The sequence below is a fragment of the Geotrypetes seraphini genome, chromosome 2 (genome assembly GCF_902459505.1).
Source record: "Geotrypetes seraphini chromosome 2, aGeoSer1.1, whole genome shotgun sequence".
In the NCBI taxonomy this organism is placed as follows: domain Eukaryota; kingdom Metazoa; phylum Chordata; class Amphibia; order Gymnophiona; family Dermophiidae; genus Geotrypetes; species Geotrypetes seraphini.
The window spans coordinates 33,080,645-33,103,752 of NC_047085.1; the positions used below are offsets into that span (position 1 = coordinate 33,080,645).

The 23,108-nt window shown below is 43.3% G+C and overlaps 2 protein-coding genes across 2 annotated transcripts in view; both read left to right on the forward strand.

The window, feature by feature from the left end:
• The window catches only part of HHLA1 (HERV-H LTR-associating 1), a 95,918-nt gene extending 73,986 nt beyond the window's left edge, over positions 1–21,932 (forward strand). Inside the window, exons 9-11 of the mRNA XM_033929877.1 lie at positions 11,960–12,116; positions 20,690–20,772; positions 21,889–21,932. Coding sequence (XP_033785768.1) covers positions 11,960–12,116; positions 20,690–20,772; positions 21,889–21,932 — 284 coding nt within the window. The remainder of the gene's footprint in view (positions 1–11,959; positions 12,117–20,689; positions 20,773–21,888) is intronic.
• A 986-nt stretch (positions 21,933–22,918) lies between these two features.
• Positions 22,919–23,108, forward strand: part of OC90 (otoconin 90) — a 140,886-nt gene continuing 140,696 nt past the window's right edge. The window contains exon 1 of the mRNA XM_033929878.1: positions 22,919–22,973. Coding sequence (XP_033785769.1) covers positions 22,919–22,973 — 55 coding nt within the window. The remainder of the gene's footprint in view (positions 22,974–23,108) is intronic.

Here is a 23,108-nt window from a genome sequence, read left to right on the forward strand (position 1 = left end):
TCTTGGCCGCCACCGCTGCACATTAGGCGAAAAGCTTCAGCGTATTGTCTACAATGACACCCAGATCCTTTTCTTGAGCGCTGACTCCCAAGGTGGTCCCTGGCATCCAGTAACTATGATTTGGACTATTCTTCCCAACGTGCATCACTTTCCATTTGTCCACATTAAATTTCATCTGCCATTTGGACGCCCGGTCTTCCAATTTCCTAAGGTCTTCCTGCAGTTTTTCACAGGCCGCATGCGTTTTAACAAAACCCCTTCTTTACTAATGCGTAGTGCAGGTTTTAGCGCCGGCAGCGGTGGTAACTGCTCCGATGCTCATAGAATTCCTATGCGCGTCGGAGCAGTTACCGCCGCTGCTGGTGCTAAAACCCGCGCTACGCATTAGTAAAAAGGGGGGGGGGAGTGTTGTTTGTTTCACACCTAAATTTAGTCACATTTCCATGGCTTAAGCGCCATTCTATAAGCCATGCCTAACTTTAAGTGAAGCTTATAGAACAGTGCTTTTTTCAGTACCAATTTTTTGGGCGCCTTGTACAAAATTCAACCCCATATGCATACGTATGTTTTTATGTTAAGATGATTATTTTAATTGTATGGTTATGGGTTATGTTTCATTTTGGAGCTTTGCATTGATTGACAAGGCAGAATATAAGTTCTGCAATTGTATTTAATACATTCACGTTTATATCTCCTTTATAATAATACTATACATGCTCAAAAGTAGTTCCATACAGAAGAGTGATCCAAGTTTATGCATCAACATCATGTTGCTGGACCCAAAGGCTAGAGATTTTACATATTTCATTGCTTGCAGCGGAAAGTAGAAGTCAGACATCTGGAACAAGTGGACTAATTTATAAAACAGAAGGTAAGTAGCTAGCAACCGTGTTTCAGAACTGTCTTCCGTCCCCTACCGTTCCTCCCTCCTACTCAACAGATGAGATTAGTGTTATAAGGACATCTGGCATTTTAATGCATTGACCTGCAGCTACGTTGTAAAACAAATGTCTCAGACTGCACGCTGAAGGCACCAAAGTCAAGGTTAAATTTTGGTGGATCATTATCGAGATGAAATTCCCCGCAGTTTATATTATCACGTGCTTCAAGCCAAAGAAACAGTGTGAGCTAAGAACTCAAAATACCATTTGTTTGACCAGATTAGAAAACAAGTTTCCAAGTTTATTTACTGTACATTTTAATATACCGACCATCATCGTGCATCTGACCGGTTTACAAAACTAAAAAAATATTAGTATTAATTTAAAAGTGTGGATAAATTTAAAAGGTTGTACATGGAATAGACGAAAATATGGACGTACACAGGTTTGGGAGGTGAGGGGGAGGGACAGTTGTAATTACTTCATTAAATAAAAATAAAACACACTTGGAAGCAGTAGATATGGGAGCCCAAGAGCCTGTCTCGATGGGTGGAATATAACATGGGGCTGATATGGCTCGCGCGTCACCCATCAGCCAGGTTGTTAGGTCAGTGGAGGGGGGAGGGGGAAGAATTGTACAGGGATTGGGTGAGAGGCCCGTCTGTGAAGAGGATAGTTTAAATTAATAGGTGGGGAGGCAAAAAGGGGCACTGAGGCGAGGTTTTAAAGCTGGGATTTTGGAGGACCCGGCTCCTTCCAGGGTCGTTCAGGGTGGCTTTTTCCAACCTGGCCCCCCGTTGGTTTTGGCTGGTGATGGTAGCTCGGGGTTTCAGCTCTCCCGAGCTACAGGGTCATGGGGCTCATCCAGCCTTGCAGGTCAGGCCGTGGGCCAGCTGGGAGCTGTGCCTTGTGGGTCAGGTGACCTGGGTAAAGCGGCATGTGGGACATGCCACCCTTTGGACTCTTGCTGATGTGGTGGGGTTGGGGGCACAGAATATTATGTATATTTGGTAGCTTGAGAGGATTTAATTGATGTTATGGTACGCTAACGCTATTGTTGATTAATAAACAGAGCTGCGGCTAATTTTCACTATCATAACGACTGTGGAGTGTTTGTGCTGAAGTGTGTGTGTGTGTGGGGGGGGCTATGAGGCTAAGGGGTGGGGCGGACAGCCGGGCCTATCCAGATCCCGCTGTTAATGGATTTTTTCAAAAGCTATTCATTTACCCCCTTCCCTTTTACAAAACCATGGCGCGGTTTATAGCGCTGGCCACAGTGGTAACAGCTCTGACGCTCATGAGCGTCGGAGCTGTTACCGCTGTGGCCAGTGCTAAAAACCGCACTATGGTTTTGTAAAATGCGGGGGGTGTTTAGATACTTTTCTTCAGGATAAATCTACTTTGCAACCTAATGCTACTCATACTTAAGAACTTCTGATTGAGATAGGAGAGAAAATAATGAAAAATTTTCCTGTCATAACTTTTTAGAGTTAATTGTGTAGCTCATTTGGTTAACAGCACTCCTCATATTGTGGATTTAAGATGATTTTTTCCTTATTTGTAATTATTGTCGGGGTTTGTTTTTTTTTGGGGGGGGGTTCTTAAATTATGTCCTTTCTTTTACTTTGTAACAGTAAAATGTTCAAAATTAAAAATTTCTAAAAAAAATAGAAAAACACACCTGGTGATTCTCAAGATTAAACTTTCAATCTAGGGTTTTGCAGGAGATTGTGGGGAAGGATACCAAAGAAAAATGCAGCCATTCCTACTAAAAATAGTTACCATATGGCTCCAGAAAAAGGAGGATAGATTGAGGCATCCAGGTTTTACTTCCATTGCTTTCAGTGGAAGTAAAGCCCAGTTGTATCAATCCGCCCTCCATTTCTGGAGCCATATGATACCCTAGATTGACCAGTAATATGGTTCGCAATGTAGCATAAATTAAACATGGTTCTTACGTTCATATTACATGAATTTTGGACCCTTCTAAAACTGGCAATTTGCCAACATATATCTGCAACAGAGGTGGTGGGGCATTTTTGAAAAAAATAACAAAGAAGCCTAAATGCAAATTGGATGTTTTCAGCTTGATGCCCAAAGTTAGAGGAACAGAAATGGCCATTTTCGAATGGCAAAGTGCTGGACGTCCAAATATAATTATTTTGGGCGAAAATCGTCTGAGACGTCTTCACCGCCGAGACGTCTAACTTTATATCCCATTTTTGATCAGAAAACCATCCATCTTGAAAATGTCCAAATGCAGACCATTTGGACATGGGAGGGGCCAGCATAGAAATGGACTGGCCACACAGACATCCCAACAGAGCAATGGAACACCCTAGAGGACGCTGCTGTGAACTTCACATAAAGGGTGCCAGATGTATATCTCACCATAACCCCCTTATAATTTATGATGAGCCCCCCCCAAAGAAAAACCCAACAACAACCCTACTATACCCCAATAGCACTTATGACTGCAAGTGGCATTTATAGTAGGGTTTTGGTGGACTCATACTTTCCACCATAAATGTAGTGGTTAGAGTGGCATAGGGGGCCTAGGTCCTCCTCTCTATGGTTCACTAGCCCACCCATCAGGCTACTTAAGAAACCTGTGTGCAGCTCTACTAGGCTTCCCCATACCAGATGCTGCTGTTTTTGAGACAGGTACCTCTTTGTTCTCATTTTTGTGTGAGGGAAGGGGGTCAGTGAGCACTGGGGGAATGTAGGGATGTCGTATCTTGATGCATGCAGTGGTCCTCTGGTCGGTTTGGGCACTTTTGTGGCACTCAGATGCTTCTAAAAGAGGTCTAGTTTCAGCTTTATGGTGAAAACTTGATAAGTAGTGCTACAGATTTGGGGAAAGTTACAGAGAAACAGAGAAAAATGAAGGCAGATAAAGACCATATGGCCTATCTTGTCTGCTAATACTTACGGGGAATTTAGGAAACACCTAAAAACATATCTGTTCCTGAACTACTTCGGCAACTGATTTGTACAATCTCTCCCACTTAACTGGTCCCTAGAACCACGATTCACTAGTATTAACTTCTCAGTTCCACTCAATTTGTACTGTTTTAAATCATTGTAAACCGCATAGAACTTCACGGTCCTGCAGTATATAAACTGTTATTATGCAAGCAGTGTCTCACTTCCGGCTCATCACACAATTATTTCCCACATACTCACCTTTATAGGACCCTCAGGGACCCCTGAAGAAGACTTTTTGTCGAAACGCGAACTGTGCTGGGTCTTGTATCCCTAGCGGACTAGGTCCTTTAAGGCTCTTATGTGGATGATTTACTTTTATGTGGATGGAATTATTTTATGTGGATGATTTCAGTGGACCTTTGGAACTTTGACACTTTCAAATAAAGTCCATTTAGGACTATCGTCACTCCACAGAGTTTTTTTTGGTTTTCTCTGGATTTTCTTTGTGGATATTTTGGGGTCAATTCCTTTTGTTTTTTGATTATTATTATTATTACTATCATGCCTTAGAGATCCAACGTACTTATCCCAAGCTTTCTTATTTCTTTATTTAAAAATTTATATACTGCATACCACAGAAAAAATAGAGGGACCGGAAACTCAATTCACAATCAAATAAAACAAATTTTCCAGTTTAAATGCACACTGGTGGAACATGCTCAATTCCTTAACCCCTCGTAAGCATGCAACTGCAAGCTACTTTCAAGCCAGTAAAACTTAATGGGAGAAACGCCTCAGATACTCGGCTTATTGACTCAAAGAGAAAGGAGCAGTCACGGCAGTAAAAGATAAGTGCTGCTTTTTTCTTTCAAGCATGACCTAGGGGTTTTATCGCCAATGATAGAAAGCTGAAAGGGAGCTAATGAACAATTTAAGCTCTCCTTTCTAATCTCAAAGCAATGTTAGCTTTGCAGCATCTGAGACGTTTCCCCCATTAAGTTTAACTGACTTAAAGGTAGCTTGCAATTGCTTGCTTACAAGGGGTTAGTTCCACCAGTGCATTTCCACCAGTGCATGTTTCACCAGTGTGCATTTAAACTGGAAAATTTGTTTCCATACCACATACATCAAATCTTGTTTCCCTCCGATTATCAAAAATAACATAGACATGTCTAAACAACATCGTTAATCGTCCCTGTTATAATAGGGGTAGAGCACAAATTCAATCAATTCAGAAATACAAGTAAGTTTTAAATCATACATTGATGTTAGAAAACTTCTAAAAAATTCTAAAAAGGCTTTGGCAAATAATTGAGTTTTCAGCATTTTCTTAAAATTCATCCTCCCCACACAAAACTGCAGGTTACCAGGCAAGGCATTCCATAGTTCTATGCTAGCCACAGATATCACTGATGCTCCGATCCTAGCATGCAAAGTCGACCTTCTACCCTCCAAACTTAATTTCATCCCATTTCGATCTCTAAGCTCTCTTCTCGGTTTATAGATCTGGAAGAATTCTTGTAAGATCGTTCTTGAATTCAGATACATTCTCTCCATCACCTCCACCAGGAGGCCATTCCAGTCTGCCTACTCCATTTCTTTTTTTTTTTTTTTTTTTTTTTATTTATTTATAGTATTTTTTACAATATTTCCAAGCGTATACATCTTGTACAGTAAAGTGAGATCAAACAACATATTAAATTAACATTCCAAAATTAATATTACTACAAGGAACTTCTAAGCTAGCTGATCTCACACTAGTCCTCAATATTATTGGATCCATAATTAAGAGTAGAACATATATAATTCAAATTAGTTAAATAAGAAAAATCCTTATCTGACTAAAGTGCAGGGAACTAACTTTCCATAGACGTTATTATGTTGTTATTCCTTTTTCTAGACGTTTCATTGAGAGAAAGCTAGTCAGTTGAGATGGCTCTGTAAATATATACTTAAATGATAAATATCTAACTACACATTTACATGGATATCTCAAAAAGAAAATACCCCCTATTTGAGTCACTCCAGGTTTAAGAATTAAAAATTCTTTCCTTCTTTTCTGAGTCTCTCTAGAGACATCAGGAAAAATCTGAATATGCTGCCCCAGGAAGTCTTTGGATCTATTTTTAAAGAAAAGTTTTAATATCCAATCTTTGTCTGGAGCCAAAGCAACAGACAGCAAGAGAGTAGCTGGAACAGCCAGTTCCCTATCTGATTGTTCCAGTATTGCCGAAATGTCCATTGACCTCTCCCGGGGTGCCTCAATTTTTTCTTCTTCTTTGGATATGGGCTTAGCAGGTAGGTAATACACTCTTGTAAGAGGAGGTAAGGAGTTTTCAGGAATTTCCAAAATTTCCATAAAATATCTTTTCACCATTTCTCTAGGAGAAGTTGACAGGATTCTTGGAAAATTTATAAATCTCAAGTTATTTATACGACCATTATTCTCCTGCACTTCCAACTTCTTCCTGAGTAATATATTATCTTTAACCAACATATCTTGATTTTGTTTCAGTAGCATTAACTCCTTATTTGTATTTTGTGTCTCAGTTTTAAATTGTAACATATCCTGCTTTAAAACTTTTATTTCTTCCTTTTGTTCTTTTAATTCTTTATCCAAACTTTTTATTTGAGGATTTAAGGAATTCCCCAAATTCACTACCAAGTCCCATAATGCTTCGAGTGTGACTGTAGGAGGTTTTGTAGGTGAAAAAAGTTGTAATGGTGTAGTGTCTAAATGTTCTGAAATTAGCTTTACCTCAGTGACGTCTTGTATTCCTCCAACCTCTGTTGTTGTCCCGGTCGCAAGTCCCGTTGTCATATTCAGCGAGCCCTCCATACTAGCCTCTGTGGACAAAGAAATAGCCACCTCCTCAGGTGGATTCTGGTCCCGTGGAGAGCTGGCAGCTTGCGGCGTAGGTTGGAGGGGTGGCGTCCTAACGTCGGGGCTAAGAGTGACATCATGCTCAGGGGAACTCCATTTCTTTTAATATTTTTTGTAGGTACTCATGCTTGAAATGGAGTAGGCAGACTGGAGTGTTTCCAGTTCTGACCTTTTAGACTGATTCCCCGATGAAGCAGTGAGCGAAACGGGCCCGTCAGAATCAGCATTTAGAATTTACATTCCTTCAACCATGAGATAAGTTGTCCATATGATTGAAATTATATATAAATTTTAAGCACGTATTCAGAAGTTTGTATAATTGATATATTAGAGTGGCGGAGGGAGGCCGATGATTAAATCATGGTCCATTTAGCTGAACAGCTATTCTGCTGGCTTGTAAGTGCTGGGAACCAGTCTGAGGTCTCTTCTCCCTTTCAACCATCAGATAAAGAGTGAAATTACAATATACAGAAATTGAAGTGCATTTTCTGGGTTATCACTAGATATGAAATATTTTTCATAAAGACTAAAATTCCACTTTTTGCTCTAATCTGATTTTCAGTTAAAGCAACATGAAAGAACACAGGAAATGTTGTTTTGAAAGCATGTACAACGTAGTGACATAGCAGGTCTACAGGTTGCCAAACTAGACCTCCCGAGTGGCCAATTGCATCAATGCTAGCAGACTGCTGTTGGTCAAGAGCAGCCAGCTAGATAAAGAGGGAAAAAACAAGAGGCAAATAAAGGAGCCATAGCCAAGTGGCTCTGTGGGTTCTTGAGTTCATACAGGCATGCTAGAGCTGCACAGTCTGTAGAAAGCTGGTGGCATACCGCTACGGCCCAACAAAGCAATGGAGCAATAGAAGCCTGATATCCGAGCAAAAGCCTCGCTGGTTTTGATAGCTGATCAGATTCTTACAAAGCTTGATAATAACATACGGAAGAAGGGGGGGGGGGGTTGGATGTTGAATTAAGTATGGGATGCTGTAAACTTATCCACTCGGGATGATAACATAAGAATATAACATTTGAACATAAGCACGGCCTCTGCCGAATCAGACCATGGGTCTATCATGCCCAGCAGTCCGCTCCCGCAGCGGCCCCCCCCAGGTCCATGACCTGTAAGTGATCTTATACCTAAAACATTCTATTCCTTAATCCTTTAATATCTTCTATAGCAGGGGTGCCCAATGTGTCGATCGCGATCGACAGGTCGCTCGCTCAGGCGACCCCAGTCGATCGCAGAGCGGGTTCCCTTCTTCCCTTCTCTTTTTTCCCCTCCTGACTGGCCTGCTCCTGAATTCTGCTGCTGCCGCCGCTGCTCAACATTAAAAAAAAAAACCGGCTTGGAGAACTTATGCTCCGAGGGCTAACGTGTGCTTGTACCGGCTTCCCTTCTCTTCCCTCTGAAACCGGAAGTTTTGTCCGGGGGGGGGGGGGCGGGGGGGGGGGAGAGAAGGGAAGCAGGCACGCACATGTTAGAGCCCCATTCGTGGGCTAAAGCGGGAGACAGGTCAGTTAAGCTTGCGATTTGCTCTTTTTGCTGCCAGGTCCTGCCTACTTTCTGTTTCCTCAAAGGCAGGACCCGGCAGCATTTCTCCCAATAGGTCGATCTTGGGCCGATTAGCCTTCCTCTCCCCGACGTCAATTCTGCCGTCGGAGAAGAAGTTCTGGCCAGCGGAACTTCCTCTCCGACGGCAGAATTGACGGCAGTGGCAGGAATGCTGGTGGACCCGAAGCAGGGAGAGCTTGGTCGGTGGCGGGCGGCTTTGGGGGCCTGTTATCCGATGGCAGCGGCAGTGGCAGTGGCTTGGGGGAGGGCAGGGAGGGAGAAAGAGGGCAGGCAGGGAGATAGAAGGAAAGAAGAGAAACAGAAAAAAAGAAAGGGGGCATGAAGAGAGAAAGAAAGAGAGGGCAGGGAGAGAGGAAGAAAACGTTGGGGGGGGGGAGGATGAGGTCAGGAGGAGAGGAAGCATACAGGCTAAAAGAAGGGAAGAAAGATTGGATGCACAGTCAGAAGAAGAAAGTGCAACCAGAGACTCATGAAATCACCAGACAAGGTAGGAAAAATGATTTTATTTTAAATTTAGTGATCAAAATGTGTCTGAATTTATATCTGCTCTCTATATTTTACAATATGGTCCCTTTTTACTAAACCGCAATAGAGGTTTTTAGCGCAGGGAGCCTATGAGCGTCGAGGGCAGCGCTGGGCATTCAGCGCAGCTCCCTGCGCTAAAAACTGTTATCGTGGTTTAGTAAAAAGGGAGGGGGTGGGTATTTGTCTATTTTTGTATGGTTGTTACTGAGGTGACAGTGCATAGAGTCATCTGCTTTGACCTCTTTGAAAAAACCCCGGAATAGGAATGATAATTAACAATTGTATGCGTACAGTGTGCGTTGTGTTTTTTAAAAATTTTATTGTTGGTAGATCATTTTGACTTGGTCATTTTAAAAGTAGCTCGCAAGCCCAAAAAGTGTGGGCACCCCTGCTCTATAGTAACCCTCTAACTATACCCTTCAATCCCCTTTTCCTTCAGGAAATCATCTAATCCCATTTTGAAACCCAAAATCGTACTCTGCCCTATCACCTCCTCTGGTAGCGCATTCCAGGTGTCCACCACCCTCTGAGTGAAGAAGAACTTCCTAGCATTTGTTTTGAATCTGTCTCCTTTCAATTTTTTTGAATGCCCTCTTGTTTTTGTTGCCCCCGCTAGTCTGAAGAATCTGTCCCTCTCTACCTTCTCTATACCCTTCATGATCTTATAAGTTTCTATCATGTCCCCTCTAAGTCTCCGCTTTTCCAGGGAAACGAACCCCAGCTTCTCTAGCCTTTCAGCATATGAAAGGTTTTCCATGCCTTTTATCATCCTTGTTGCTCTTCTCTGGACCTTCTTGAGTATCGCCATATCCTTCCTAAGGTACGGCGATCAGTATTGAACGCAGTACTCCAGATGCGGGCGTACCATCGCCTGATACAGTGGCAGGATAACTTCCTTCGTTCTGGTAGTGATACCTTTTCGAAGCTGACAAGGGTATGGAGTGATAACTTACAAGTTTCCATAACAAGCAGAGAGGTTATATCTTGAAGCATGGATGAGCAAATTGGTCTTTTTTCAGTTGTGATCTTTTGTGTGTTTAGCTATGCTATGGGTATGTTTAAATTAGGAAATAATATTTAAAGAATATGTTTTTGTGGATTACTTTTAACATAGAATCATGTATTTCAAGACCCTTCTTAGTTTTCAAGTGGTGGAATCCTGCCTGTTAGTTCTCACCAGCGCAGAGCCTTAGAATACAGTGTCTCACAAATTCGATATATGGCACCTATATGGCATTCTATATATGGGGGTGTGTGTGCACATCAGTGCACACCTAATTATTTAACAAGCCTAATCAGCACCAGTAATTGGCAATTAACACCTCATTACTGATGCGAATTGGCACTAATTACAAGTTATACGCACAGCGCGGTAGGTGCATTCTCTAAACTGCTGCTTGCCAGTTCTAGTGTGTGAATCTGAAAAAGGGGGCAAGGCCAGGGGAGGAGCATGAGCAGATTGTGGGCATTGCAAGAATTTATACACACTGTTATAGAATATGTCTGATGCATGCGTGAGTTAAGCACAGGGATTTCGGCCTGGTCTTCCTTGGCCTACATTGGTGTAACTAAAAGTTATGCGATGCACTGGTATTTAACGTGATTTCTACAAGGTGTGCAAACCCTTTATAGAATCATACTAAGCACACGTCTAGTCGGTACCAATTTTTGTGGCGCTATATATAGAGAATCAGCTCATCTAATATAATAAAACGCTAGGCGCGCATGCGCACTTCCTATGTGTGCGCCGGTTTTCCGTGAGCTGTAGCGACACATAGGAAGTGCGCATGCGCGGCTTACGGTCTGTCCTGCTCCCTGTTGAAAGACGCAGCAGTCGCCGCCTCTCTGCTCTCTCTCTTCCTCCGCCCCCTCCGAGGCGGATTTCGAGCGCCCTTCCGGCTTTTAAAGTTGGGCACTGCTTCTCCTGCGGCGCGGCGGCCCGAGTCAAATGTAGTCATACTATAAGTGATTGCAAATTAAGCCTCCGGACATGTGCCCCGTGCAAACTGTCACATGACTTCATGGCGGTTTCACAGGTCAGAAATTATAGTTGCACCGAGAAGCAGGACTAGCAACGCAAGGATCGCTTCCTGCTTACTCACAGACGAGTCGGATGTCGGCCGCGGCGGCCCGAGTTAAATGTTGGCAGCGGCGACTGCTGGCCGCGGCGGCTGTCGGCGGCTGCAGGCCGCGGCAGCCAAACCCGGAAAACACATAAGTAGGCCATGGAGTTAAGAAGGAATGTATGGGGGGGGGAGGAAAATACTGCACAGGGAAGTGGGGTGGGAGGGAAATGCTGCAACACACGGAAATGGAGGGCAGAAAAGGGGTTGATGGACAGGGGAAGAGGTGCTGATGAACAGGGAAGGGGGGGCAGAAAAATAAAGACAGGCCTACTGCTGGACAGGGGGAGCAGGAAGGAGGTGATGATGGACAGGGGGAGGTAAAACAAAGGGATAAGGGCTTCTGCTGGATAAGGTGAGCAGTGATGGCGTGGTGGAGGACACAGGGGAAGTAAAAGGAAGGGAGAATGGACAGGGGGAGCAGGCAAGGGGTGGTAGTGGACAGCCAAGGAAAAAAAAAAACAGACAGAAATACAGAAAGCGACTAAGGAGAGAGAAAAAAAAATAAAATCAGACACACACATATATTTTCTAGCACCTGTTAATGTAACGGGCTATAAGACTAGTATGGTTATATTTCTCTTTCTGAAGAAGCCAAAAGGCAAAACATGGATTCATATTGAGATGGATTAAAGCAGGTTTGAGTACAAACTGTTGTATTAACTGTCTGGTTTAATCAATGTGTTTTTCTTTTTTGCCCCGATTTTATCGTTATTTGTAAATCGCATTGGATTATGATTTTGCGATCAAATCAAATTTTTAAATAAACTTGAAACTTCTTATTTACATGGGACGAATTTGAAAAAAACTTCTGGCTATTATTTGCTGGAAAGTTCTCCAGCATAAGAATACAAGAATCAATGAGTTCTGAATTAATGCTGATGCAAATTGCATCATCCGGCATAATCAATGCCTCATTTGAAATAGAATTAGATGTGGCAGATCTTTATGACCTCATACTGTCCCATACTATTACTGGGCAAAGGTCATCATTGCACATGGATGCTATATCTCAGTGGATCTATCCTGTATATGTTTCTTCTAGGATGTTCACAGGCAAACTTTAAAGAAATAGCAGTGACTTCCCCATCTCTTATGGCCATTATTCAAAACATAAATCCTTGTGTGATGGAACTCTGTAGATTTTTTCAGCAGTGCCTTTGTGTTAGCCAAAGAGGATATGCAAGGAATGAAACAATCAGGTAATCTAAAATGTATTCTAGCACTTTCATTGTCTGTTCTGTTTTGTGGTAACTTTACAAATGAATACTGATTAATTATTTTAGGGACCGACAAATCTAGATGTGCAATTACCTGAAAAAAAAAATAATGAGGTGTGATATCTGTAATGAGATAAATGGAAAACCAATTTTATCTAGCTGTAGTCAGATAAAGTTAATCAAAGTTGAATCAGTGCACACTGAATATCCAGATAAAAGCAATCTTTTGCTAAAATGCGTTCAGTTTTGGGCTTAACACCCTATAATGCTGAATTTTAACATGAAGCAAGCACAAAACTGATGCTGCATCAAGGAGCATTCCCACAATTTTTTTTTATTGCAGGTCATGTGTTAACTTTTGTATTACGCATGCTACATGCCCCGAGTTAATCTGGAACACTTAGGGCCGGATTATATATAGGACACCTACATTAACCACTGCTACATGCCCTAATTACAGAAGTTTAGCAACACCTAAGTTCAGGTTCTGTGCCTAATTTTTTGTAATTGGCTTAATTGGCGTGGTAATTGACCGCACCTGTTTTCAGCCAATAAAAAAAAAAAGATTAATTAAACAATGTAAGAGTTTGGCGCTAAACTCTTAGGATGCCTAGCCATGCCTAAGTGGAGGCACGCTCCCACACTTAAGGATGCCTAATGTCACCTATCTTTAAAGGTAGACATGGTTAAGAGAGAAGAATAGGCATGGATGACTTAGGCGTTGTTAGACTTCTGAGATAAGCACCAGTAAATTAGGTCAGCAAAAAGCTGATTAATGGAAGGGTGCCTACCTTTAGGACATCTAGCGATGCCTAAGTCCGCTTAGGCACCACTAGGCATGGCTCTATAAACAGCGCCTAATACCGCTAGGCACCATTTATAGAATCAGGCCCTTACTGCCTCCTTTTTAGGAGATGCTCGTCAGTGTCGTACAGTCAAGGCCTTCAGGGGATTCAGCCCACCCCCTAAAGGCCCTGAAGGCACTGCTGTGAATTTGATTGGTCGAGCAGGCAACAGGCAGATGCTGCTTGGCCAATCAACTTCAGATCAGTACTGTTAGGGCCTTCAGGGAGTTTGGAGAATCCCCAGCCTATCAAGCAAAATGTAAACAACCCCCTCCCCCAGCCCATCAAGCAAAATGTTAACAAAAAAACCCACAAACAACAAGGAGTCGTGAGGACAAGATGTCAGAGATTCAGCCAAGGATGTATGGTTCAAAAAGGACTGTAGAAATGGGGATTCACTGAATCCCCTAAAAGCACTCACTGCATTTCACTGGTGCTAGTGCTCTTGCATTAACAATGAACTTAAAGCCCAACTAAACCCAGGATCTTCAGTTTCTGCCAAAATCAAATCTGCAATTGAAACTGGCTGCTCAGTTTTGGCAGAAACCGAAACTATAAATGAAGCTGCATTTCTGACTCCATTTCCCTGACCATAAAAGTCCCCCTCCCCCCATAATGACTCTCTCTTGCCTCACCTTCCTGACCAACTACCTATAGGCCCTCCTTAGGCCTACCTTAGTGAAACCCTGGAGGAACAAACCCCGCTTATTCCTGCACTGTGCTGCTTATCCGTTAAAGTGGCCCTAGTGGTCTAGTGGCCCCTTCAGAGGCAGGGAAGGACCCTACTCATTCCTTCCCCGTGCACCACTCCAATCCAAATGGCTTCAGAGTTTGCTGCGAGAAGTTCCGGCAGCCATTTGGATTGGAGCAGCAAAGGCCCCTAAGGGCTTCACTAAGAATAGCCTATGGATGGTCAATTGGGAAGGGGGGGGTGCAGGAAAGTTCTTGCATGGGTGTAGAGATAGGTTTGTTTTCAGCCGAAAATGCACAGGCCTCCCCCACATAAAGACCAATCAAGTTTTAGATTTTCATCTCTCCATGACTTCCCAACATAACTAAGAATGTCTCTCTCCTACATAAGCTTCCATAAAGACTCGAAAATATCTCATTCAAGCTAAATGATGCCATTTGCAGAGGTTCTGAAATCCTATATCCCTAATAAGGATCCCACCAAATATAACAGATAATCAGACTATCTAGACTCCCCTAACGTGATGTCTTGATCCCTAATGCGAGATCGATCACTAATGTACCGATATGACTCCTATTATAACATTGTAATTCCTGAATATTACTAGTCTCTTCTTAACCTGTAAATCACACTGAACTCCTCCGGGGGTATATTAGTGATCAATAAATATTTATGTAATGTAACTCAATCCCCCCAATGCTCAAGAAGTTTCATGTTGTCTTTTTAAAAATTATTATATACAAGTAGTACCTTGGATTACGAGTATAATCCGTTCCAGGAGCATGCTCGTAATCCAAAGTGCTCGTTTATCAAAGCAAGTTTCCCCATAGGAAATAATGGAAACTCGCTTTGATGCGTTCCCCCCCCCCGAGAACCGGCATTGCTCCCCTCGAAGGCCCCCCCCCCTGCGATCAGACAACCCCCCCCCGATCCGGCACCCCCCCTGCCTCGAACCGGCACCCCCCCCCCGACACGATTGGGCATCCCCCGACACGATCCGACAACCCCCCCCCCCGACACAATTGGGCACCCCCCCGCCGCTTCTTACCCTCATCTGGGCACTCTTGAAGATCAGCCTCCTCGTCTGCTGGACCTGCGAGTTCACGTTCAGAACGTAAACTCGCAGGCCTTGAGCATGCTCAGATGCTCAAAGCCCAGCAGTCGAGGAGGCCGATCTTCAAGAGTGCCCAGATGAGGGTAAGAAGCGGCCGGGGGGGGGGGGGTCGGATCGTGGCGGGGGGGGCCCAATCATGTCGGGGGGGGGGGTCGGATCTGGCAGGGGGGGTGCCGGTTCGAGGCAGGGGAGGTGCCGGATCACAGGGGGGAGTTGCCGGATTGCAGGGGGGGGAGGGGTGCTCGTAAATCGAGTCATGCTCGGTTTCCGAGGTACCGATTTTGCAAATGTTTTGCTCGTCTTGCAAAACACTCGCAAACAGGTGCACTCGTAAGAACATAAGAACATAAGAAGCGCCATCTCCGGATCAGACCTTCGGTCCATCAAGTCCGGCGATCCGCACACGCGGAGGCCCCGCCAGGTATACACCTGGTTTATTTTATAGCCACCATATCTTTATATGCCTTTCTCAAGGAGATATGCATCTAGTTTGCTTTTGAAGCCTGGGACTGTCGATTCCGCAATAATCTCCCCTGGGAGAGTATTCCAGATGTCAACCACTCTCTGTGTGAAGCAGAACTTCCTGACATTAGTCCTGAACTTGTCCCCCCTTAGCTTCATTTCATGTCCTCTTGTCCGTGTCAAATTGGACAATGTAAATAATCTTCTCTGCTCTATTTTGTCGATTCCTTTCAGTATTTTGAAGGTCTCGATCATATCCCCCCGCAGTCTCCTTTTCTCAAGGGAGAACAATCCCAGTGTTTTAAGTCGATCCTCATATACCAGTTTCTCCATACCCTTCACTAGTTTAGTTGCTCGTCTCTGCACCCTCTCCAGCAGTTTTATATTCTTCTTTAGGTAGGGAGACCAATGTTGGACGCAGTATTCCAAGTGAGGTCTGACCATTGCCCTATAAAGCGGCATTATTACTTTCTCCGATCTACTCGAGATTCCTTTCTTTATCATGCCCAACATTCTATTTGCCTTCTTTGCCGCTGCCGCGCATTGTGCCGACGGCTTCAGGGTCCTATCTATCAGTACACCCAGGTCTCTTTCTTGTTCACTTTTTCCCAGAGTTGCACCTGTCATTTTGTACTCGTATTCCTTATTCTTACTGCCTAAATGCATTACCTTGCATTTCTCCACGTTGAACCTCATTTGCCATTTCTCCGCCCATTTTTCTAACCGACACAAATCGCTCTGGAGTTCCTCACTATCCTCCTGCGATCTGATTGCCCGGCAGAGTTTTGTGTCGTCTGCAAACTTGATGATCTCACTGGATGTTCCGTTTTCCAAGTCATTGATATAAATATTAAAAAGGATCGGCCCAAGTACCGAGCCCTGGGGTACACCACTAGTCACTTTCTCCCAGTCAGAGAACTTCCCATTTATGCCCACTCTCTGCTTTCGGTTTTCCAGCCATTTGCCTATCCATCTTTGTATATCTCCCTCTATGCCATGGCTTTGTAGTTTCCTGAGAAGTCTTTCGTGTGGAACTTTGTCGAACGCTTTCTGGAAATCCAAGTATATTATGTCCACCGGCTTTCCACTATCAATTTGCTCGTTCACGGTCTCAAAGAATTGGAGTAAATTCGTCAAACACGATTTCCCTTTCCTGAATCCATGTTGACTGGGTTTCATCAAGTCGTGTGTGTCCAAGTGCTGAACTATGCTATCCTTGATCAGTGATTCAATCATCTTGCCGGGGACAGACGTAAGACTCACAGGTCTATAGTTGCCCGGTTCTCCTCTCGATCCTTTTTTGAAAATTGGTGTGACGTTTGCTTTCTTCCAGTCGTCTGGTATCTGTCCAGTTCTGATTGACAGGTTTGCAAGTTTTTGCAATAACTCTCCGATTTCAACCTTCAATTCCTTCAAGACTCTCGGGTGAATTTCATCCGGTCCAGGGGATTTGTCACTTTTAAGTTTGTCGATCTGGTAGTATATCTGATCCAAGTTCACTTCAACTGTGGTGAGGCTGTCCTCTATTTCTCCTGTAAACAGTTTCTCCGCTTCAGGTATTGTTGAGGTGTCCTCCTTCGTAAAGACGGAGGCAAAGAAGGAATTTAGTTTGTCTGCGATTTGTTTATCTTCCTTGATGTACCCTTTTATTCCCTTGTCGTCCAGGGGTCCCACTGCCTCTTTTGCAGGTTTTTTCCCCTTCACGTATCTAAAAAAGGGCTTGAAGTTTTTGGCCTCCTGGGCTATTTTTTCCTCATAGTCCTGTTTTGCATCCCTCACCGCTTTGTGACATTTCTTCTGCTCATCTTTATGTTTGTTCCAGGCTTCGGTTGTCTTCGTGCATTTCCATATTTTGAAAGAGTCCTTCTTTTCTTTTATGGCTTCCTTCACCTGTATGGTAAGCCATGCCGGTTCTCCTTTGCCTTTAGTTCTCCGATCTTTAGAAATCCTCGGAATGTAGAGATCTTGTGCTTCTGCAATAGTATTTTTCAATAGGCACCATGCCTGATCTACTGTTTCAAGTTTGTCCACCATCTTCTCGAGTCGTTTTGTTACCATGGCTCTCATGCAATCGTATTTACCCTTTTTAAAGTTTAAGGTGGTGGTTAAGGTTTTGGCATGTTTCCTTTTCCCGATGTCCAGTTTAAAGTTGATTACATTGTGATCACTCGTTCCCAATGGAGCCCTGACTTCTACTTCTGTTATCGGTCCCTTGAGACCATTTAAGACTAAGTCCAAGATGGCGTCGCCTCTTGTCGGCTCTTTTACCATTTGCTCTAGGAAGCAATCCCCTAGCACCTCCAGGAACTTGGCCTCCTTGCCGCAATTGGAGGCTCCTAGTTTCCAGTCTATTCCTGGGAGATTGAAGTCTCCCAATATAACTACATTGCCTGTCTTGCATACTTGTTTGATTTCCTCCATCATTTCTGAGTCAGTGTCTACCGCCTGTCCTGGGGGACGATAGTAAAGGCCAATTTTTGTATCTGCGCCATTTTGACCAGGAATTTTGATCCAGAGGGACTCCAGCTTCTCTTTCCTGTCTGTTGTAATCATTCCAACAGAATCTATTTCTTCCTTAACATATAGGGCAATACCTCCACCTTTCTGCCCTTCTCGATTCCTTCTATATAGTTTGTATCCCTGTAGTATTGTGTCCCATTTGTTTTCTTCATTCCACCATGTTTCTGTTATGCCAATGATATCCATGTTCTCATGTCTTGCTATCATCTCTAGTTCTCCCATTTTGTTTCCTATACTTCTAGCATTTGTATATATGCATCTAAGTTCCCTTCGTGTTACCTTTTTGGACCTTCTACTCTTGGCTGTCCTTACAGTTTTATTTACGGTATCCTTTACTGCTCCTGTGTTATCTTCCATGTTTGCTGTGTGGTCTTCCCCTCCTGGGTCTGAGTTGTCCCTTCCTGCTTGTTCTCCTTTGTTGGCTGTGAGGTCGACCTCTCTTATGTATGAGTAGTAGTCCTTTGTTCCTACGTCGGGGCATCCTGTTGTCCATACCATCGACCGGTGGTCGACTGTCGGCTTTCCCCTGTCCTTCAGTTTAAAGCCTTCTCTATTGCTTTCTTCATGTTGCCTGCCAAAACTCTTGCTCCTTCCTTGTTGAGGTGTAGTCCATCCCTTCTGTAGTACTTGCTTTTTCCCCAGAACGCCGTCCAGTTTCGCACGAAGTCGAAGCCTTCGTCTTCGCACCATCGTCTCATCCAGGCGTTGATTGCTTGCAATTCCCCTTGTCTCTTTCCATCTGCTCTTGGTACAGGGAGGATTTCAGAGGTACCACTGTAATGCGAAAAGAAAACTGGAAACAAGAGGGGTGAGTTTGCTTCTGTTATATTCCTCTGTCTTTTGATGGTTTTAGTTGTAGTTCCCCTTCCCCATTTTTCGATGAAGGCATCTACAGTGAACTCCTTTTCCTGTAAAGAAAGTAATGCTGCTTAGCAGTAACAGGTGTTTTTCTGAAGACAACATTCATTACGAATCTAGGGTTGATAATCAGCAAGTGGTGCTCGATGTTTGACCGACCATGTCTGGGATTCACCATTGAATTTCTGGGTTTCCAGATCCAGCTAAACCATAGCCAGTTAAATGCAATATTCATCACTTAATTGGCTATTGGATACAGCCAAGTACCAACTCCGCCAGTAGAATGCCCTCAAAATAGCCAGTTTTTGCTTTAAGTGGCAACCTGTTCTTTTCAGTGGCACTAACTATGAAAATCAAGAAGCTCAGTGACAACAGAATATGGCAACACTGATTGGTTTCCAATAAAACATGGCTACAGGAAAGGATCCATCTTGTCACCTTACCTGTTCAACCTTTATGGTGAAGCCATCTTCAGAAAAGCAAATATAGAAGAAGAGAGTGTTGGTTTTAAAGTTGGTGGCCAAAATATAAACAACCTGCATTATGCAGATAATACAACGCTCATCACCAGCAACAAAGAAGGCATACTCTATCTATTGAGAAAAGTCAAAGCCGAAAGTCATAACATGGGATTAGAACTGAACATAAACAAGACGAAGATCATGAACATGGAAAATGATAAAGCTTTTGAGCTTGAAGGTGATAGAATAGAAGTTGTAAAGGATTTCAATCTCCCGGGCTCTTTCAGAAACAAAGAAGCAACTAGCAGGGAAGAAATACTCTGCAGAATAGCACTGGGTCGCTCTTCAATGAAGGCTCTTGACAAAGTATTCAAAGGCAAGGAAATAGCACTCCAAACGAAGATCGGACTTGACCACGCACTCATTTTTTCAGTGGTCAATTACGGAAGTAAAAGCTGGATACTAAGGAAACAAGACAGAAAGAAGATTGATTCTTTTCAGCTTTGGTGTTAGAAAAGGATTTTATGCATGCTATGGACCACTAGAAGAACTAACAAATCAATTCTGGAGTAGGTCAAACTGGCTAAGTCACTCAAAGCCCAAATGATGAAGTTGCAACTGTCTTATTTTGGTCATACTGTCGGAAGACATTGTGGAGAAGGACATTATGTTTGGGAAGATCAAAGGAGCCAGGCGAAGAGGGTGACCTACAACATGTTGAAAATAACCATGGGGATGACGCTGGAGGACCTCACTGGAATAGCACTGAACCAATCTCTTTTTAGATCTGTAATTCATCAAGTTGCTAGGACTCGAGCACGAGTCGATGGCACCCAACTATCCAGTTAATTGCCGCTGAAAATGACCTGTTAATCCTAAACAGGCGATTTAACTGGCCAGGAGCCATTTCTAGCTGGTTAAATCGCATTCATTATTGACCCCATAATCTCTCCCTCCTTTAGAAGCATGGATATTCTTGCCATGCGTGATAAAGGTCTCTAGGCCTTTCTGTTAATCTAAGGAGCAAATGTTACTCCATGTAAAATGCATGTCATCCATTTGTGTGACCGGTGAATCGCTGTCATCCTAGAACACCTCTTATTGGTAAGAAACCTTGCTTTTTCTAAAAACCATTTTCCTATTTCTTTCATTTCAATCTTTTCTTCAGTTCAGGGAGGAAGGCAGAAATCTAATCATTTCAAAATGTCTGTTATAAATTGTCGAGTAATTAAAGCATATCAACTCAAAGTTTAGTTTATTAGGTTTTTATATACCGCCTATCAAGATTATCTAAGCGGTTTTACAATCAGGTACTCAAGCATTTTCCCTATCTGTCCTGGGGGGCTTACAATCTATCTAACATACCCGGGGCTATGGAGAACTGAGCGACTTGCCTAGGGTCACAATGAGCAGTGTGGGGTTTGAACCCACAACCCCAGGATGCTGAAGCTGTAGCTCCAACCACTGCACCATACACTCCTCCAAGCAAGCATGGGCATTCTTTGAGAACATTAATGAGTGGGTATCATAGATGTGTTCATGATTTCTATAATAAAATGCAAGCTAAAATTCATTGTGGGGCATTACTTCCTAATTTTGACTAGGTACTGTATTCAGTATTATTCCTGGTACTTGAACCATGCAACTTACATCTGTCAGAGGGTCAAAAGGATTCCTTATACGTACAGTAAGTACATTTTCTGATTACTTCATGAATTTAAATACTTCACTGCCATAATGTATTAACTGTTAGTAACCCAGGGTAGAGGGACATGCTCCCACTGTACTATATTTCCTTATCAATAACACATAACATACCTTTAATTGGATTGAAACAAAGACTGCAGTTTAGTGAAATAACAACCAATCCAAAACACAAGTAGCAGCAAATCAGAAATCTTAACTTGATTCCCTCCACCCCGCGCCCCTACAGCACCTGGATAGCACAATGCCATGGTTACAGCAGCTGGCCACCTTTAAATAGCATTGGTTTCAGACACTACTACTATTTAATACAGATGCATGCAGTGCTGTACATCAAGCACACAAGGGATGGTCCCTGCTCAAAAGAGCTTACAATCTAATTATGAAAGACACATTGGGCAAACAGAGGTGGTGCTTTACAAATCGGTACCATTAAGGCCTAAATGCAGTTTTGGAAAAATGGGCCTTCAACCTAGACTTGAATACTGTCAAAGATGGAGCCTGATGTACCAAGTCTGTCAGGTTGTTCCAGGCGTACGGTGCGGCAAGGCAAGATAGAAGTTAGGACACTGTTGAGGACCCTCAGGTAGGGTTGCCAGATTTTACATTAGTAAAATCCGGACCTCCCTTAGACCCGCCCCCAGGCCCACCCAGTTCCACCAATCAGTGCCCTGTTATGCCCTAGCCCTGCCCCCATCCCACCCCCTGCTGCTTGCTCTCATTGGGCAGGAGGGCATCACATGCAATGTGAAGGAAGCTTTTCAAAACCCAGACACAATGCTGGGTTTTGAAAAGGCATCCAGAACCCCCCCCCCCGGACATGTCCTCGAAAAGGTAACCATACCCTCAGGCACTTCCCTATTGTCCCAGAGTTCAGTCTTCCCATGCAAATCACCTATTTCTGCGCATAAAACACTCAAGTACAAAAAAAAGATCATACATTGCCCCTTAAATGTTACTAGATTGAGGTAGAAAATTGAGTTTCACATATATGTTTTACAGATATATTTTAAAAAACTGTCAGGCAATATGCCAGGCATAATATATGCAAAAGTAATTTCTCTTTCTGAGCAAATGTTTTTTGTTGTTGTTTCTGCAGCTTTAAAGCAAAAATGTCTTGCAAACATCTGCAAATCTATCTAAACTCCAGAGGAGAAATCTGAAAGAGGCACTTTGAATTTCTCGCAGTTACTTTCTTTAATTGTTCTTTCTATAACATAGACACTGTTTGCTCATGACTAATTAAAAGGTTTTGACTATTTCCTGAAATTCAAATCGAAAAACACCCTAAAGAAATTGTAAACCTGATGTATCAAATCATGGAACGTTAAATTTGACTGTAATAAAGCTTCAATTTGTTTATTAATGTATTAAAATAAAAAATAATAGATAAACTCTATTAACAATGTGTACATGTGTGATTTTTGCTACAAAAATTTGCATAAAAATATTCTGAAATATTGTCGACAGCTGTAAAGCTGTGATGGTTGTATGCCTACATTTGGCAAAAAAACTGAACATTTTTGGATTTGTGATTTTCTGAATCAGGAGGTATCGAGGAGTCAGGTATCAGCTGCTGTGGTTGGATAATGTAGCAGGATAGTAATGTAGATAACGCTTGCTCAGACTGCATGGAGTCAACGTCCGTCCCTTTGAATGTTGGAGTGTTTTTACTGGTGAATATAAATGTAACCTCTGGCTGGTTAAGTGCACAGGAGGCAGGCCAGAACAACACTATCAAGTAAAAGGAGAGTAAATAGTACAAATAGAAATTTCCCCTTTACTAGTATACTGTATTCAGGATTCTGGGATACTGATCCCTTAAGCCAGGGGTCCCCAACCCCCGGTCCACGGTCCACTTGAGGTCTGCGGCCGTCTGACAACTGGGCCACAAGAGAACTAACGGCAACGGGCATCTCTTCCCCTCGTCTTGCCATCTCCCTCCCTTCCCCTCAACTTCGCGGGTGTTCTTCAGAGTTTTCTGTTTCTGAGTGTCTGGACGCAGCAACATTCTCATAAGACCCGCACGACTGCCCCAAAGTTTCTCCTCTGACGCACTTCCTGTTTCCGCCTGGGCGGCTTGCATCAAAGGAGAAACTTTGGGGCAGTCGCGCAGGACTTGTGAGAGAATGTTGCTGCGTCTGGACACTCAGAAACAGAAAACTCTGAAGAGCACCCACGAAGGTGAGAGGAAGGGAGAAAGGTGGCCCGATGAGGGGAAGAGGTTCAGTGGTGCTGAAGGGAAGTGATGGGAGAGGGGGAAGGGTAACAGACGCTGAAAGAGGAGATCAGACGCTGAAGAGAAGTGGAGAGAGAGGG